Source organism: Ascaphus truei, chromosome 1 (assembly GCF_040206685.1).
Source record: "Ascaphus truei isolate aAscTru1 chromosome 1, aAscTru1.hap1, whole genome shotgun sequence".
Taxonomy (NCBI): domain Eukaryota; kingdom Metazoa; phylum Chordata; class Amphibia; order Anura; family Ascaphidae; genus Ascaphus; species Ascaphus truei.
The window spans coordinates 409005812-409023901 of record NC_134483.1 but is presented as its reverse complement, the minus strand read 5'-3'; the positions used below and the strand labels follow the sequence as shown (position 1 = coordinate 409023901).

Below are 18090 nucleotides of genomic sequence, written 5' to 3'. Positions count from 1 at the left end.
GGCAGCACAGCAACAGGAACTCACTCTAACAACTAACAACGCGCGCTCGCATACCAGAAGGAGGGGGTGAGTGCGCAAGGGGGGAACCTGGCCACATATATATATATATATACACATATTTGATAAGAGGGATAAAGCATGTGATGACCACCCTATTAGTATCCACACCATATACTGTGTTGAGATATAGAAAAATACATAAAGTGAATAGATAAACCCTTCTACTTAATTTTAATAATTTGATATCAGTATAATCCAAAACCTTATAAAAGATAAGTGAGATAAAATGAGATGACATAAAATAAAACAGCACCATGTCCCCCTCCTACAGTGATACTATGTATAGAATGTGTTCTCTAGGAGAGGGGTAAACTGGACACGACTTTGGTATAAAATTAAAGACACAAGGAATTATTTTAAAAAGTGTGAAAAGAACAACATCCAAAATTATAATAAATTCATATATAGAGATACATAACATTGTTTTGAAGTCTATATATTTGAGCATGCCCATACTGTGGAATATTAGTATGTTGGCATAAGCGCATATATATACACTTCATGTAAATGAATGAATAAATCTTTATAAAAAGTGTTCAAACCCACACAAGGGACATCAATAATATCACCATAAGACATCATGCCATAGATAAGGCATAAGTCATAGGTATTGTCAAAAAAATGATTTATCCCATGAAACTCATATTGACAAATGACTTTAGGACCTATAGAGGAGAAGACCAAATTACATCATAATAGCCTAAATTGATTTAGATGATGCAAAAACAGGTACAAAAGATTTTTCAGAACAAGTCTAACCCATACTGAAATCCCTTCTTCTAAAGAAGATATGTACATTTAATCTTAAAAATACTGTAATAACTAGGTACTAGTCCCTTGCCCTATTAGGGTATGTTATTATTGCTCACCATCATATTGGAGTGTTCCCAACGGAAGAATTATTATTCAGTATTGGGACACATATATTCTGATGCACCGGTTATCCACATTTTGTATACCCCTTGGAGGCAAGTGTCTCTGGAAGCAGGAGGTCCCAAGAGCTGAAATTAATGGGGTTGAGCTCTGGAGACCCTCTGCTTAAAGCCTGTATTAAAAATGGAAAGAAGAAAAAACACATAGATTGCTCCTTTAAAAAAAATGTGTGTGTGTGTGTGTATAATGTAATATTTCATGTATATTAGGAGAAGTGAATCTCCGTGTAGTGCTGCAGGATATCTTTTAGTTCAAGTCACATTACGGTAAAGATTTATAGAATGTCTTTAATGAGGATCAAGATGAAGTCCGTATATTAAACTGGGATACTAGATCAAATATTAAGTATACTGGGATAGAAACCAATTGGAGCCCTGCAAAAAGCTAGGACAGCACATGGAATCATTAAAAAAAAAACAGCAACTTTTAGATCCAAGTAATGAACAGTTGAAGCAACTTCCATAGGCATTAAGTCAGATAAGGAAATAAACGCTGTACTCATGGATCACTTCTGTTGATTTAAAGCAACTTGGTTCCTCCCTGTGTGCATCCCGTCGAGCCAAATCTGGAACAGTGAAAAGAGAATAACATTGAGCACAGCAAAAATTAAAGAGAACTGGAGGCAGGATCAAAAGTAAAAAAAATACACATGTATTGACACATAATGCCTGTGAAGAAACTGAGGCAACACTGACGTTTTTACCCCCCATAGCTGGCGCTGGATCCTGCCTCCAGTTCTTTTAGATTTTTGCTGTACTCCGTTACTCTCTTTTCACTGTTCCATATGTAATATTTAAATCACATTTACCCACTGGGACAATAACATTCTAAAATGATTTTCCTATTTGCTTCTTCTGTATATGTAATATTGTCTTAATTGATAGGAGAGAATTTTTGCACCTGTTCAGTTTCTTTATGGAACCTTTTTGGTTGTTCAAACTGGTTTTGCTAAACACAAGGCTTTTGACATTGTAAAAATGTTTAACAATTATTAAGAAAACAAAAACTTCTGTCTGCACAGCTTCCAAGATATATTTGTACAACTAAAAGCGATCTTACATTATCTCCTTGTTTGCTTTACAGTAGGGCCCCGCTCATACGGCGGGGTCCGTTCCATGGCGCCACCGGAAAGCGAAAAGCACCGAAAAGTGGAACGAGCGATTTTCAGCGTCTCCTACCCTTCTGCGCATGTGCAGACCCCCCTTCTGCGCATGCGCGAACTCGGGCGCTCTCTCTTCTGCACATACGCAAACTCGGCTGCTCCCCCTTCTGCGCATGCGTGAACTCGGCCATCCACTTTCTGCGCATGCGCAGACCTGGCGGCCCCCTTCTCGGTACCGCCGTATTGGCGGATCACCGCGAAGCAAAACACCGATAAGCGGGGCCCTACTGTATTAACAGTACAACTACTTCTAGAGATGTGAACTTCCCCAAATTCACTTTGCCTATGGTTCACTTGAAATGTTGTTAGAACTTTTTAGTCCAGAAAGTTGGGGCACAATTGACAATTAGACATTTCTAGTAACGTTGCATTTTGGCAGAGAAGAAAATATTGGTTTTGCAGGACGGAGTCGGAGAATGAAGGGAGGAGTGAGAAGATGGGAGAGAGAGGGGTTAAGAGTAGAGTGAAGGGGAGAGAGAAGATAATCTAGGTAATAACTATGAGAACAGAAAAGCCAAACCTGAGAGAAGCACTAGAATTATATCAGACCTCTTGATTGATAAAAGTACTAAAGCTAGACGATTACACATTAATATTTTAAAGACAGATGGATCAATCAAGATCCCATCTCGGGCTTTTAATTTGGTCAGAGATTTTTACATAATGCTGATTTACAAGGCAACATGCCCATGATATCCACTATGACGATGTGTGTACATTGTTATTGGAAACTAAATGGGAACATGCTAATTAAAAAAATGTGAAAACATGTAGAATGAGTTGTACAAATATCTTATCATGTCTTTTAGTTTATTTCTTTAGTCATACAGTCAGGTTACAGAAATGGTTGGTCAATATCAAGCCAACCTTTTGTTCTCCAGTAAATGAAACAGAGGGATTACAAAGGCCACTCTTTAAAAAAAAAAAATATATATATATATATATATATATATATATATATATATATATAATGTCATTTTAATGGGCCTACAAATTAAAGTTGTAATTGGCAATATTGCCAATAAATAATCTATATTCAGTAAAAACATCTAATTAATCCAAACTGTTACCTACTATACAGTTAGTTCCGGAAATAATTGGACACTGATACAAGTTTTGTTATTTCGGCTGTGTACCAAAATAATGAATATGGGCTTAAAGTGCAGTCTATCAGCTTTAATTTGAGGATATTCACATCCAAATTGGAGGAAGGGTTTAGGAATTATATCTCTTTAATATGTAGCCCCCTCTTTTTCAAGGGACCAAAAGTAATTGGACAATTGACTCAAAAGCTGTTTCATGGACAGGTGTGGGCTATTCCTTCGTTATTTCATCATCAATTAAGCAGGTAAAAGGTCTGGAGTTGATTCCAGGTGTAGCATTCGCATTTGGAAGCTGTTGCTATGAACCCACAACATGCGGTCAAAGGAGCTCTCAATGCAAGTGAAACAGGGCATCCTTAAGCTGCAAAAAAAAAGAAAATCCACCAGAGAGATAGCAGGAACATTAGGAGTGGCCAAATCAACAGTTTGGTACATTCTGAGGAAAAAAGAACGCACTGGTGAGCTCTGCAACAGAAAAAGGCCTGGACGCCACGGAAGACAACAGTGGTGGATGATCGTAGGATCCTTTCCATGGTAAAGAAAAACCCTTTCACAACATCCAGCCAAGTGAAGAACACTCTCCAGGAGGTAGGCTTATCATTATACAAGTCTACCATAAAGAGAAGACTTAACGAGAGCAAATACAGAGGGTTCACCACAAGGTGCAAACCATTCATAAGCCTCAAGAATAGAAAGGCCAAATTAGACTTTGCCAAACAATATCTAAAAAAGCCAGCCCTGTTCTGGAACAGCATTCTTTGGACAGATGAAACTAAGATCAACCTGTACCAAAATGATGGGAAGAAAAAAGTATGGAGAAGGTTTGGAACGGCTCATGATCCGAAGCATACCACATCATCTGTAAAACACGTTGGAGGCAGTGTGATGGCATAGGCATGCATGGCTTACAATGGCACTGGGTCACTAGTGTTTATTGATGATGTGACAGAAGCTGCCGGATGAATTCTGAAGTGTATAGGGATATATTGTCTGCTCAGATTCAGCCAAATTCAGCAAAGTTGATTGGACAGCACTTCACTTTACAGAAGGACAATGACACAAAACATACTGCGAAAGCAGCCCAGGAGTTTTTTAAGGCAAAGAAGTGGAATATTCTGCAATGGCCGAGTCAATCATCTGATCTAAACCTGATCGAGTATGCATTTCATTTGCTGAAGACAAAACGTAAGGCAGAAAGACCCACGACCAAACAACAACTGAAGACAGCTGCAGTAAAGGACTGGCAAAGCATCACAAAGGAGGAAACCCAGCGTTTGGTGATGTCCATGCGTTCCAGACTTCAAGCAGTCAATGCCTGCAAAGGATTCTCGACAGTGTATTAAAAATGAACATTTTATTTATGATTGTGTTCATTTGTCCAATTACATTTTGCCTCTGAAATAAGGGGACTGTGTATGAAAATGGTTGCAATTCCTAAACGTTTCATACAATATTTTTGTTCAACCCCTTGAATTAAAGCTGCAAGTCTGAACTTCTATTGCATCTTGGTTGTTTCATTTCAAATCCATTGTGGTGGCGTACAGAGCCAAAATTATGAAAGTTGTGTCAGCGTCCAATTATTTACGGACCTAACTATAGGTGAATGTATAAAGACATGCTCTTCCACAGGTAGAGTAGGATAGTATCCGTGGAGATGGTCATCTCCCCGACATGGACACTGGCTTACCTGCTCTTACCTGCTCTTACCTATAGCAAGAACCAAGACAAAGAGAAATTGCATTAAAAAACAATTCAATCACTAAGCGATATATTTGCATAGTTAATTTTGTGGTTTCTGCATTGAGCATTGATCCTGGTGCCTTTGTTTTGCATGTCTTGATAACATTCAGGATGATATGTAGTATATAGTTAAAAAGTCACAATTGTTTTATTAGCACCTAATCTCCAATGCCAATTGGATACTTTTTGTTGTGAAGAGGATAGTCAGCAAATCGGAGACTGTTGGGGGTCTTGGCAGCTTGATACATATGGGTGTGTTGTAAATTGCAGTTTTGGGCCGTATACAGTATTTGTATAAGAATGTGGAATTGCTCTGTAGAATCTAAGGCATTTGTACAACTCTTTGTTCACGTCCTTGCGCAATTGGTAGCAATTCTTTAAATGTTCTTTCAAATTTGCATTCACTATTCTACTTCATCATATACTTGTGGCCAGTGTGCAGCCATTCATCTGTACGGAAAAACAAGGTGGGTTTCCAGCAAAGCAAAATCAGAACTGTTGAAGGAAGGATGATTATCAATCTTAACTTTAAGGTACTGTATGTCATATACAGAGAATAATGTCTAGTTGGGGCATCACAGCTCTGACAGATGTTTTGAAAATAATTTCCACTACTTGAAATCGAGTAAATGTGTGGGTGGGGAAATAAGTCAACACTGACTGCAGTTCAAGGAACAGTTGTTTAAAGAAATAATCTACAACGAAGTGTGATCATGATCAATCATTGCCACTTGCCATGCTAAACAAGATTGGATACATTCCTGAACCTTCAAATCATTGCCTGAGAATCAGACTCTTTCTTGAAGGAGCTGTTTGGTTTGAAGTATATCCTGATCACCTTCTTGAACCAGGTAAAGTACTATACATGGTTGTGGAGTGTCTGGGTAATAATCAGATCGTTCTTCTCAATGAAGAAGATCCTGTGTCTGACAGATGGCTATTGAAGAGTTCGTGTCTTGTCAGGAGGTAGCAGACAAGCTTCAGAAAGGAAGTGCTTTTAGTTCCTGGTCCTGACTGGTTTGATGACAAGCTGTAGGCACTGATCAGATGTGTGTGGAAGCATTTGGAAGCTTTGCGTAGCATTTCTTTTGGAACAGAATGGGCAATAACAAAGTTGACATCTTCTGTAGGATTGGATGCCTTGAAAAGTTATTAGCTGGTTTACGAACTCTTGCTTCATACTTTAGTCGAACTTTGCAGCTCTGCAGTCTCATTTTTGTACAGTAGGCAACTTATAGGAAAGTTTCTTAAAAATTAGAATAACTGGTTTGTGGTCACTGACTGTAGACTCCCATCCAAGCAGATAGATGTCAAAATGAAGACATACCCAAATTGCTACAAGAGCTTTATGCTCAGTGTGAAAGCAGCAGTGTTCAACTTCATTCAGAGATTTACTAGTGTAAGCCAAGGTATATACTTCATTTTGCTTGGAAACCTGGGTGAGACCTACAGCATTGGGCTTCCATCTAAAATTAGTTAATTGTGTTTGTGGGGATCAAAGTTGGCCATTACAGTATCATTTGATACATTGTTTTTTTGTGTGTCAAAGACATTTGATGCTGATCAGTCCATGACCACGATTGATCTTTTCTCGCAGGTTCCCTTAGAGTGCTGTTTTCTAACCTGGGAGACCGGCCACCCTATGGGAGCCCAGGAGACGTAAAGGGGGACTCAGAGTGACGTAAAAGATACAGTACATGGACGATTTACAAAGAGGGAAAGATTTAGAAGTACATAGAGTGACAAAAAACTTAGACAGTCAAAGAAAATGAAAAAAAAAAGCTGTTTCCTTGTTTGAATAATCCAATTAATATATTCCATATGTGGAATATTCTTTCAAATGTGATGTTTTTGGGAGGCGCTCAATCCTTCATCTTGCTTTCCTGCATTGAATACATAATGGAGGTCCTTTAGGCAACTGCTTTTGGGGGAGGGGCGCAGTTTAGAAATATTGAGGATCACTGCCATAGAGGCTGTGACACTGTGACTAGATCTGGAATACGAACACAATATGTTATTACTACAGGAAATGTCCATGCCTCTAGAAGAATGATGTGTTTGTTTATCCAGTTTCAGGTCATAGACTTTCTTGGATCAACGAAAACACCATTCTCTGAGAACACAGCTGAAAAAAATCCAGCGATGTTTGGTTGTACTTGCATATTGCTGCATTTAATGTCGGGTTTTGGTCTTGCAGTCTCTGGAACACGTTCTTAAGGTGGTCATCATGTCCCTGCTAAGTTGTTCCAAACACCAGTATGTAATCAATAACCTTTAGTTCATCTGGGATGTCTGTCAAATACTGTCCTGGAAAGTCCCAGCAGCAGACTATATCCACAATTGCAGTTTTTAACATTGCAGACCAGCATGCGTTATGAAAACTATTATGTACCTTGAGTCTGGGTGGAGTTCCAGTTGGTGAAACTTGTCAAGTACACTTTGACCCCATTAAGATCAATGATGTCTCGCACTCTGAATGGCACAGTTTCCTTGTCGCATATCAACACGCAACCTCATTTTTACAAATTGCTTTGACGGATTAAAGTCTTTATAGGCCCTGGTCTCATAATCGTAGCCCCCCAAAGATAGTCCTTCTACCCTATAATGGATAAACCTGAGATGGGCAGGCGGCGAGCAGCATACGCCACACTGAATGAAGGTTTAGTTTTCTTGTTGATAGATCTATGTCCAGTGATGAAGAGGCCTCTAGAACAAGCGCATTAATAGATACATATCTCAGAGATCTCGAACATGCATTCACATATGAATTTCTATTGTTCTCATGTATGTATGAAGACAAGAAATCTGTGGCAGAAATTATCTGAGCACAAATAGAAGACAATTTGGTGACAAGTTTTCCAACTGTTAACATTGCTTTTAGAATGAATCTTGTCATTTTTGGAACCAACTGTGAAGGGGAGTGCTCTTTTTCAAAGCTGAAACGTATAAAGAACTGTTTTAGGTCAACCATGGGACAGGAGCAACTATCCTCGCTTGCACTACTCTCAATTGAGAATGAGCTTCTGCTAACAGAGCCGCAATGTTAATGTTTAATGGACATTTACTTAAGTCAGAGCTAATATCATTAAATGTAATTCCGATATCCAACACTACATTGTACTATTATATTATGCTGTTACGCTACTTATTATTAATTCTTGATTATTCAACTTTCCATATCTCACGATTGTATTTAACGTTACATGCATGTGTGTATATATAAGTCAACATTTGTAGATATATTATTATAATAAACAAAGGTTTTGTAAATGAATGCAATTAAAGAAAATTAAGTTTAATTTAGCCGTTTTCTTTTCTCATTTTTGAGTCATAGGAGATTTTTTGGGTCCTAAAACATTTTTGTAAGGATGGGAGTTTAGTAGGCTCTAGGCACTGCCATTGTGCCCAGTGGATTATCTAGGCCTGCAAGAACAGTAGGCGTGAGATCAAGGGTGTTGGTCCCTAAACTTGTTCAGTAATATTAGGAGCTTCTAACTGTTCAAATATTTTTTTCTTAAGCTTGCAGACTTGGTCCTGTATGTGTGTGTGAAGCTGAATTTATGGTTTCACAGTTTGATCAATGTAGAGCTTGATTAAATGTCACTTTAATTTGTCTATGCCTTGAAAAATGTCTGCACATTTCTTTTTAAGCTTTGGTGAGGGTATCTGTAATTTATGTCACTGATGAGCTGTACAAGGCCAAGAGCAACTGCTGTCCTATAGCTGAGAGGTGTCTCCGCTTGATATTCCACTACATACATACAGTATATGCCTACATACCTTACCTTAGATATCCAGCTGCATACCATGCTCTGTTCTCTTATGTATAATAATTTCATGGTTAGTTTTGTTGGCAGAATTTGTTCATGACAAAATTGGAGGTTGCAGGGATGCAAAATTATACACCCCTTCCTTCCACGTAAATATTTATTGCTTCGAAAATAACATTATTGGTGTCTTCAAATGTGTCTAAATAGTAGAGAAAAGATTTCAGTTTCATTTGTTTTCTTGGCAGGTCAACCGGAAAAGAGTTTGCTTTGAAAATTATAGACAAGGCGAAATGCTGCGGAAAGGTAAAATCCCTTCTAGCAATTTTCTTTTAAGCTCCTCTGTTTTCCAGATCTCTACATGAAATATTAGTTAACTTTCACATTTGGGTTTTTCATACAATTGCATCTAGTTCTGGATATGAATCCTACCATGCTTTACAGATGTAGTTAGTGATTTTCAGCAAGTGTCATGCTACCGTGGAATATGACAACATCAGTTATGAGTGTACACAAAAACGTTAGAAAAAAATTAAAATCAGAAAACTCCAAACATAAAAAATACAAAATACCTGTTTTTTCAAGTGTTGGCACATTGAGCTGAAGAAGGTTAAGAGGTTTATTGCATACATCAAGTAAGAGCTTTAACATGCAGATTAGGTTGAGAAACTATTCTTACTATTGATACAGATTTGGCTAACGCTTGAGGAATCATATACCAAAATCATTAAGGGGGTACGGATTGCACTTTTGCGCCTCATAAATTTAAGAAATCAATTTAGAACAGTTAAAAAAATAGATGTAAAATGCACTTTGAGCTGAGGTCGGTAACATTACCACTTGAGTGTAGGAATGTCTGACCTATTTATCCAAATAGGTAAATATGAGCATACATCCATTAAATGGTACCTTTCTTGCATTAGTCCAATTAAAACAGCAATTGTCTATTTTACAGAATGGAGTATTTTTTATTGTTTTAATCATAAACCAGCAGGTTCACCAGGGCTCTTCCATTGACCGCTAATATCCGGGGACCTACCGGTTCACAAGATTTTTGTACTAATTTTGTGCCTGTTCTGAGACAAACTACAATTACAGCCAACTGGACTACAAATATGGACTCACAGTCACCAATGGCAAGTCTTGACATCTATTGATGATGCGGCTTTTGGTTAGCCATAGGAGCCATTTTGAATCTTCCAGCATGCCTGCTGGACAGCCGTCCCGCCGTTCCTGAACACAGGTGGAGCGGTCGGGGGGATCTCAGACGTCGGGGACCATGGTTGAGCTCTGCAGATCCCTCTGGCAGACTAAACCCATGTTTAGGTAGACCAAAAAAAAACGAATAATAAATAGAAGTAGGCGGAACTGTGGCCTTTTATTTAGGAATGCATCTTAATTGTGCGCCTACTGTATGTGTAACAGCTGCAAATCATTCTACACTATAGGAACACATGAATTTCAGCATGGATATTAATGACCCATGGCTGCAATGGATGCTAAATTGCTGCACAGGCACCACCTGGCACATAATACTCTGCAGGAGTATAGACCAAGAAGCATGAGAGGAAGGGAAGGAATTTATAGGAGTTGAGTGAGTTTGTTCTGGGTGCCTGATGATCCATAGGTAATGTCTTCCACCCCATAGTATGCTGAAAATCTTAGATCTTATTCCCACTGAACTAGAGCCCCAAATCAGTATTGGGTCATGCATGTTTGCAACTTTAATCATGCACATAGACAATTGAGCAAATCATTATCATAATTTAAGAGCAGATGATAACGACTTGGTAGCGCCTAACTCTAAATCCCATTGTAATCACAGAAATAACGTACAGTAGACAAAGAGTAAAAGTTTTTACATCGCTGATATTTCTGCGTTACCTTACGAACTCCAACCCTATATGTCTTTATTATACAACATCAACAACAAGCCACTGATAACTAATAGACATTTAAGAGACATACAGTAGACTGCATACAATTAAATTGTTTATTTTGTATGAAATAAAAGAATTTCAAGTTGGCGAGGTCATGCTTACCTCATGGCTTTGTCCAAGGAAAATGCCTACAAGGGATTGCATTGGCCACTATTGCAAGTAGATGTGATATGGAAACACTAGTAGTAATAAAAAGAATAATGCTTTCTCATTCCATATAGAATGTAAATGGTTAATGTTCTTAGCAACATTTTTATTTTCTTCCTTGTCCAGTACAGCAGTACACACACAGGTCAGTGTAACTCCTCCCCCTAGGTATGACAGAACAAACTTTGACCCGAGATGGTATACATAAGACCAGTAACTTCCTCCTCTGGTCAGTGGGTTTGTAAGGAATTTAGATAATGTAGCACAGATAATGAGACCCACCCAAAGTTTCTGCTTGAAATTAGAGTTTATTTACAGGGAAACCCTCTGTGTGTATTGCTGTGCTGGACAAGGTTAAAAAAAAGAAAATGTCACGAAGTAAATTTTAATTTTTCCCCCACCATATAGCAGTACACACGTGGGAAAATCTGCCAGCAGTATTCACCCAAGTTATGGAGGGAGAGAAAATATTTTATAGTATTGCTTGTAAGAGTTGCCTCTGGAGTTTATCATGTCTGGCAAATGTATGAATGTCACACCAGGTTGCTGCTTTGCAAGATTCTGCTGGGGATGCATCTGCCATTGCTCTTGTACAATGGCCTTGAATCTTGTGTCTTAGATGGTTTTGCGCCAGTTTCCCTACATGGCATTCTTATTGTAGTATCTGTAATCCACCTGGCAATTGAAGGCTGTCTCCGCTTTCTTTATCCTGAGAAGAAAACAAAGGGCCTGCACAATTTTCGCTAGGAGCTGGGTCTTTCTAGATGGATCTTTAAACATCTGACTTGGTCTGAGGAATGTAAGTGTACTTTTGTAGGTGTGATGTATTAGAACAATATAAAGGTAGGCTAGCATCCTAATACAGGGGTGCTCAACTTTAGTCATCAAAACAGTTCAGGTTTTCAGGATATCCCAGCTTCAGCACAGTTGGTTCAATCAGAGACTGTGATTGAGCCATCAGTGCTGAAGCTGGGATATCCTGAAAACCTGATCTGGGAGGATGTGGGGGGGGGGGGGGCTTGTGAACTGGAGTTGAGCACCCCTGTCCTAATCTAGGGCAAGAAGGATGTTACCCTGTATCAGAATTGTGGAATGGTGTTTACTACGACTTTTTGTCGTGATGAAAGATATGGGAGGTTTAAACGAAAGCTTGCAGCTCTCCTATCCTAGCTGATGTGAAAGCAACTAAAAATATTATCTAACGGCAATATTTTAAATTGAACTTAAGGAAGAGACTCAGATGGTGAGGAACATGAAGCTTAAAGTACCAGATTAAGGATCCTCGTGGATATGGGTCTTTGAACAGGGGTCCTACTGTATTTTTGAAAATAGCCTTCACAAATCTTATGACGAAAGGATGATACGCATGGGATTTTCCTGTCAAGTCACCTATTGCCATGATCTGTGCTTTAACTGATAGTTTTCAACCTTTTCCAAAACCTGCTTGAAGGAAATCCAAAATCTTGGATAATGTAATTGTGTCTGTTTTCTCTTGTTTTTCGGTAGACCTGTTTATCAAGATTGACCATACTCTGCAATAATGTACACCTTGGACATTGATGTATTTTATGCTTGAAGAAGAGTTGCTGCTATGTCTGAAGAAAGTCCCTGAGTCATTAGTTTTTATTTTTTTTTTCCTTTCATGTTCCAAGCGCACAGGTTCCAGTGCCTGTGTGGGTTGTGGGTGTCATGGGACCTTCTGCCAGCAAACCCGCCCTCTTTGGTAGTTGCCAGGGAGGTTCTAATGAGAGATTTATGATCTCTGAGAACCAAGCTCTCCTGGGCCAAAATGGAAGAATGGCAATTACTCTGGATTTGTCTTTTTCGATCTCAAATAATTGGTAGTGGAGAACATTGTTCTCTGCCCACTGCAGAAGCTACCTTGAAAATACTGCTGCTTCTGGTACCTCCTTGGAGGCTTATGTAAACCACAGTAGTGGTGGTGTCCATTTGAACTCACATTGGTTTCAATATCGATAGGAAGGATGCTCTTAAATCCAAGATATGTGCAGGCAGTGACTTTGTGTCTGGTCAAAACACCTTGTACACATGTTTTTTTTTCTATGCGTGCTCCTCATCTGTACTTCCTGGCATCTGTTGTCCGCACCATCCATGGCAGGCAGTGAAAACCCTCTGGGTAGATTTGAGGTTGTTCTCCATTTCAGGGATTGTACTGTTATTTTGGAAAAGTGAAACTCATGATCTAGTGCACTTTGTTTTTGTTCCAATTCTGGAGGAGATGCTCCTGAAAATATTGCATGTGGAATCTTGCCTACAGTATTGCTTCCATATGAGCTGACATTGGACCTAATTTATTCATGCAATCTTTTTTCTTTACAGTAATTCATTCATTTTTTAAACTATTTTTCTGATTCTGGAGTCTTGAAAGAAAAAAACACTGTATTATTGTTGTTGAAGCTCAAACCCAAGAATGTCTGCCAATGGCATGGTCTGAAAATATTCAAGAAACCTTCTCCAGATGTAATGTCAGCAGTTCCCTTAAGCGGGCTATGATTAGCCAGTCGTCCGAATATGGTACTAGGGAAATTCCTTCCAATCTTAGGCCGAGTCCATAGAAGGACAGGCCGTGCTGAGCCGTGCGGACGCTCCGCGCTGAGCCCCTGCATCCTCAATGAGGATGCCTTGAGAGGGGGCTCACGCGGGCGTCCGCAGGCGTGCTGACGAGTTGGAGTTTTCAGCCGAGTGCCAAGCTGTTTTTCAGCGCGCTGTCGGCTGAAAACCTCCAATCACAGCACAGCAGTGTCAACGTCACGGCGCCGTGACGTCGGCGCCGTGACGTCAACGTCAGTGCGTCGCGGGCAATTGGCCCAGCGACGTCACTGCCCCGCCTCCCTCAGTCTCCCCCCACCTCCGATCGCGCCCGCTGGCTCGCCTGCATGGGTATGAAATTGTGCAGATTTCAGCAGGCGAGCATCAGCGTCAGCGCGGCTCGGATCTCCTCACCCCTCTATGGCCCGGGCTTTAGGGTGGCTGCCAAAACACTCATAATCTTGGTAAATTCTCTGGGACAGAAGACAGAATGAATGGCTTCATCCATTCCGCTCAGAAAAACTTTGGCAAGCAATGCAGATTGGCACATGGATGTATACATTCTTGAGATCTATTGATGACACAATCTTTGTACTGGAGGATTCTTATGATTGAATTGAATCACTCGTAGGCAATGTGCCTGATTACCTCTTGAGTTTTTCATGACCAAGAAGAGATTTGAGTATGTGCCCTTCAACTTTTGTGACAATACGGATGAGTGATATAATTTGTGTTGAAAGGCTTGACCCCTGATGGGGTCTGTTTCCAAGCACAATGAGTGGTCTGTTTCCAAGCATAATGAGTGAAACAATCTGCCTTCTACTACATAGTTTCTGGAACCTTGGAGTCAGAATACATTGGGATTTTACTCTATTCAGATTCCTTCTTTTTTTAGGGGAACTACTACTGTATCTTGTCTGCCTCAAATACTCTGTCAAATCTGGCTCGGAAGGATCTAAAATCTCTAGAGTGAAATTTGGATCCTCTGGAGATTGGCATAAGGAACCTCATCTGACATCTGTTTTGTGGTAGGAATTTACTTTTTCTCCAGAGACCTTATCAATTAATAGGTGTAATTATGGACCAAAAAGACATGAACCATTGAATGGAATTGCACATAGCTTAGACTTTGAAATTGTATCTGCCAACCACGGTTTTTGTCATGGAGACCTGCAGACAGTAATTTTAAAAGTTTGGAACTATGTAGTAAGTCTAATGAGGGGAAATTTATGTTTCACAAAGAAATTCCACTGGTAACTTTATAGCTGGAAACCTCTTGTGAATTTTTATCCTGGAATGCCTGATCTTGGAACCTCAGCAATCCAGGCGTCTACGATTATATTAATGCATTCTGTGGCTACAGCTGGTTCATAAGGCGCTCCTGCTGCTTGAAATTAATTCTGAATCGAGTTCTCCATTTTTTTAAATTCATTGCAGTGATAAACTGTCATCAAAAGGGATAGTTGTCTTCTTGGCCAGGTATGATATAGGAGGATAGACTTTCAGAACGGCTTGCCAAAACACTACATCTTCTTTAAATGAGTACATCTGCCGAGAACTTCGTGTCACCGTCCCTTTTGTTTTCCGGCTTTTGCTATTCTTTTTGGAAGATGATTTTAATTGTAGTTTGTACCAGAAAGAAACATTCCATCTTTCGTAGCACTATGAACATGGCATCTTGCTTTTTCATTGGCTTCGTGGGATCCTCTATTTCCATCTGTCTACAGTACATCAGAAAAAGAATATGGATATTCACCTAACTCGTCTTCTGCTTCCGAGAATAAATGGTCTCTTGAGTATAATTTGTCTGATTCTCACACTTGTGAATATGAGGGATCTATAGAAGTAAAATTAGAATTAGAATGAGAAGGATGTTACTGTATATAGAGGATTAAAGCCTCAAACAGTGGAATTGTGGTTGAACTTCCTCCACATTTACAGATTCAATGCACTCTTAGCATAATTTCTTTTTATACATGTCAGGAAGGGGCATGTGACACATAACGTATTCCAAATGTTTGGTTGACCCAAAAGACCCGTCAGAAGAGTTAACTTCTCGATTTCCCCCTGGATTGTGCATAATTACTAGAATAAATGAGGCGGGAAAACAGGCATTAAAATACAAAATGCATATTTAACACAAAATAATATGCTGAATATGATTAATAATGTATACAGGGAGTTGTAATGGAGCAAACACATTCATATTAGCCCACAAAGATCATATTGTTACCAGCCAGAATGATAATGAAGGATGGAAATCTGTGCACAGACTTATAGTCGATCTCCTGCAGAGAGGCAGTAGCAAAGCTGAGGCTTACTGCAAAAGCAACCCGGTATTTAAAATATAGCACCAAAAAAGCATGTGACTGCATTGATGAACCGCGTGTCAGTGACATCTTATTTGAACTTTTATTTAATAAGAATAGCACAAATCATATACGGGAACAAGGTGCAGAATGAAGAGGGTGGAGGGGAGTACAAAACAATACATCAGGTAAAATAAATATGTTCTACAAGTCACCATAGAGAGTAAATGAAAAATGATGATTTTAACATACAGTAATACAAGAAATTGGGAGCATCACGAAGTAGATGGTTGATCCAGTCTTACTCATTAGAATCCAAATATAGGGTAGGACCAATGTATAGCTCAATGCGGGAATAAGACTGATGTGTATTAGAGAATAAAAACTAGTCCCTCTGCATATGGGATGTAGGCATCTACCTACTGTATCCTTGACAGCTTAACTCAGCAATAATTAACTATCCCAATTAAAAAGAAAATGCATCACATTTGCATACCAGACAATTTGATACCTGAATGAAGTACATGACCTAGAAAGGAAGACACTTGAGCAGCAGAATCATTCTGACATTTCACTGACCTTGTAGTTTGCAAAACTGGTCACATTTCACTCTTGGTTTTCGATTTCCTCTTTGCACACTGAGACGCCTTATTATTTGTTTGTTTTGTGTACACCTCTTCATACAAGAATATAATGCGAGTTCAGGAAGCTGGGAAGGACAGTTAATACTAACAGGCACAACCATCTACATTTGAGGGCATACTGTAGATTCAGAAAGCTCCATTTCACACAAATGTGAATCAGTTCTGCTCTGCCCTGGAGTGTTACTCCCATTGCGTTTATTCACCATCAAGGCACAAAAGCACTGAAATTAACGAAAGTATATTCCAAACTCATTTACAAGATTTTCCGCATAATTTCTATGCGGTAGATTATATAGATAAAAACAGATATAGTTGTGAAACTGTATCACCTAATCTGAGGTGAAGTAATTGGAATTGTTTGGCATATTCCAGCAGCCACCAAGTTTACAACTTTATCTGCATATGTATCTGTATATTTTTATGCTGATGTATGTTTTCACTCTTTTTGGAATAAGGTAGACATGCATAATAAAAAAAGAACTTGGGCTAGATCTATAATCACGAAACAGAGCGTCTATTGTGTAGAAAATGGATATGGATGAAGCTAAAAAATAAAGAATTATGAGAGAATATTGTTACACTGGTGTCTACTGAGAAGTGTCTCCAACCCTGAAATATGACTTGATAAAAATCATAGAGTTTTCATAAAACATTTTATTGAGCGTATAATAGATATTGGGTGATGCAAACCCCAAGACACACGATCTCGGTTGCAACAACTTTATGAACACAATCATTTGTCATTGTGACTTTTAATATATTGTAGCACACTGTCAGCCTTTTAATGCACTAAGACACACTATGGAGAGCAAAGATATATATATATATATATGTATGTGTGTGTGTGTGTGTGTGTGTGTGTGTGTGTGTGTGTGTATATATATATATACTATATATATATACAGTGTTCGACAAACCTATACATTTGCTCGCCCCGGGCGAGTGAATTTAACCCCCGGGCGAGTAAATATTGGCCCTAACAGCACACGTTTGGTACTAGGTGGCGAGTAGATTTTTTTGTGTGGCGAGTAGATTTTTTGTAGATTTGTCAACCACTGTGTATATATATATATATATATGTATGTATGTATGTATATATGTATATATATGTATGTATATGTATATATGTATATATGTGTATGTATATGTATGTATATGTATGTATATATATATATGTTCAAATAACGGGGGGAAAAACTGGGGGGAAGGATGGGAAAAGAAAACCTCGCATCTACTTCTTCCATAAATAATGCCACCATAGGCCAAAGAAGTATCCTGTTAGTTTACATAAGTAAGGTATGGCGGTGCTCACGGGTTGTGAATAATATTGAAAGAAGAAGAAAAAAGTAACCCGTATGGGAGCACTCAGGTATGCAAAATATTAATTACTTTATTTATTTGACACAATGCAAAAAAAGGAAATGAATAAACAGTACATGATTAAAAACACTTAAAAAAGAGGCATGGACCCCTGTCACGGTTGCTACCCTAAAACACTAATAAGCAGCACTAGGGAACGACATGCATTGTCGACCTAAAGCATAAGTAGAATAGTGACTCAAAAAACACTAGGGTAAATCAAAATAAATCACAGTGGGTTATTGGGTTCAAAAGGTACCTATACAGAGCTAAGAATGATTCACACTATACGCAAAAAGGTAGACTGATCAAAATATAAGTGACAGTCACCAGGCATCACACATCTGCATGAGTGTACAAAAATTTGACCAGTACC

The 18090-nt window shown here is 38.9% G+C and overlaps 1 protein-coding gene across 7 annotated transcripts in view; it reads left to right on the top strand.

The window, feature by feature from the left end:
• The window catches only part of DCLK2 (doublecortin like kinase 2), a 165717-nt gene that overhangs the window by 115189 nt on the left and 32438 nt on the right, over positions 1-18090 (top strand). For all 7 annotated transcript variants that reach the window (XR_012803799.1, XR_012803800.1, XM_075613754.1 and 4 more), the window contains one exon: positions 9014-9071. Coding sequence is in view for 5 of the 7 variants with exons in the window: in XM_075613754.1 (XP_075469869.1) it covers positions 9014-9071 (58 nt within the window). In the remaining 2 variants the exon portion in view is untranslated. The remainder of the gene's footprint in view (positions 1-9013; positions 9072-18090) is intronic.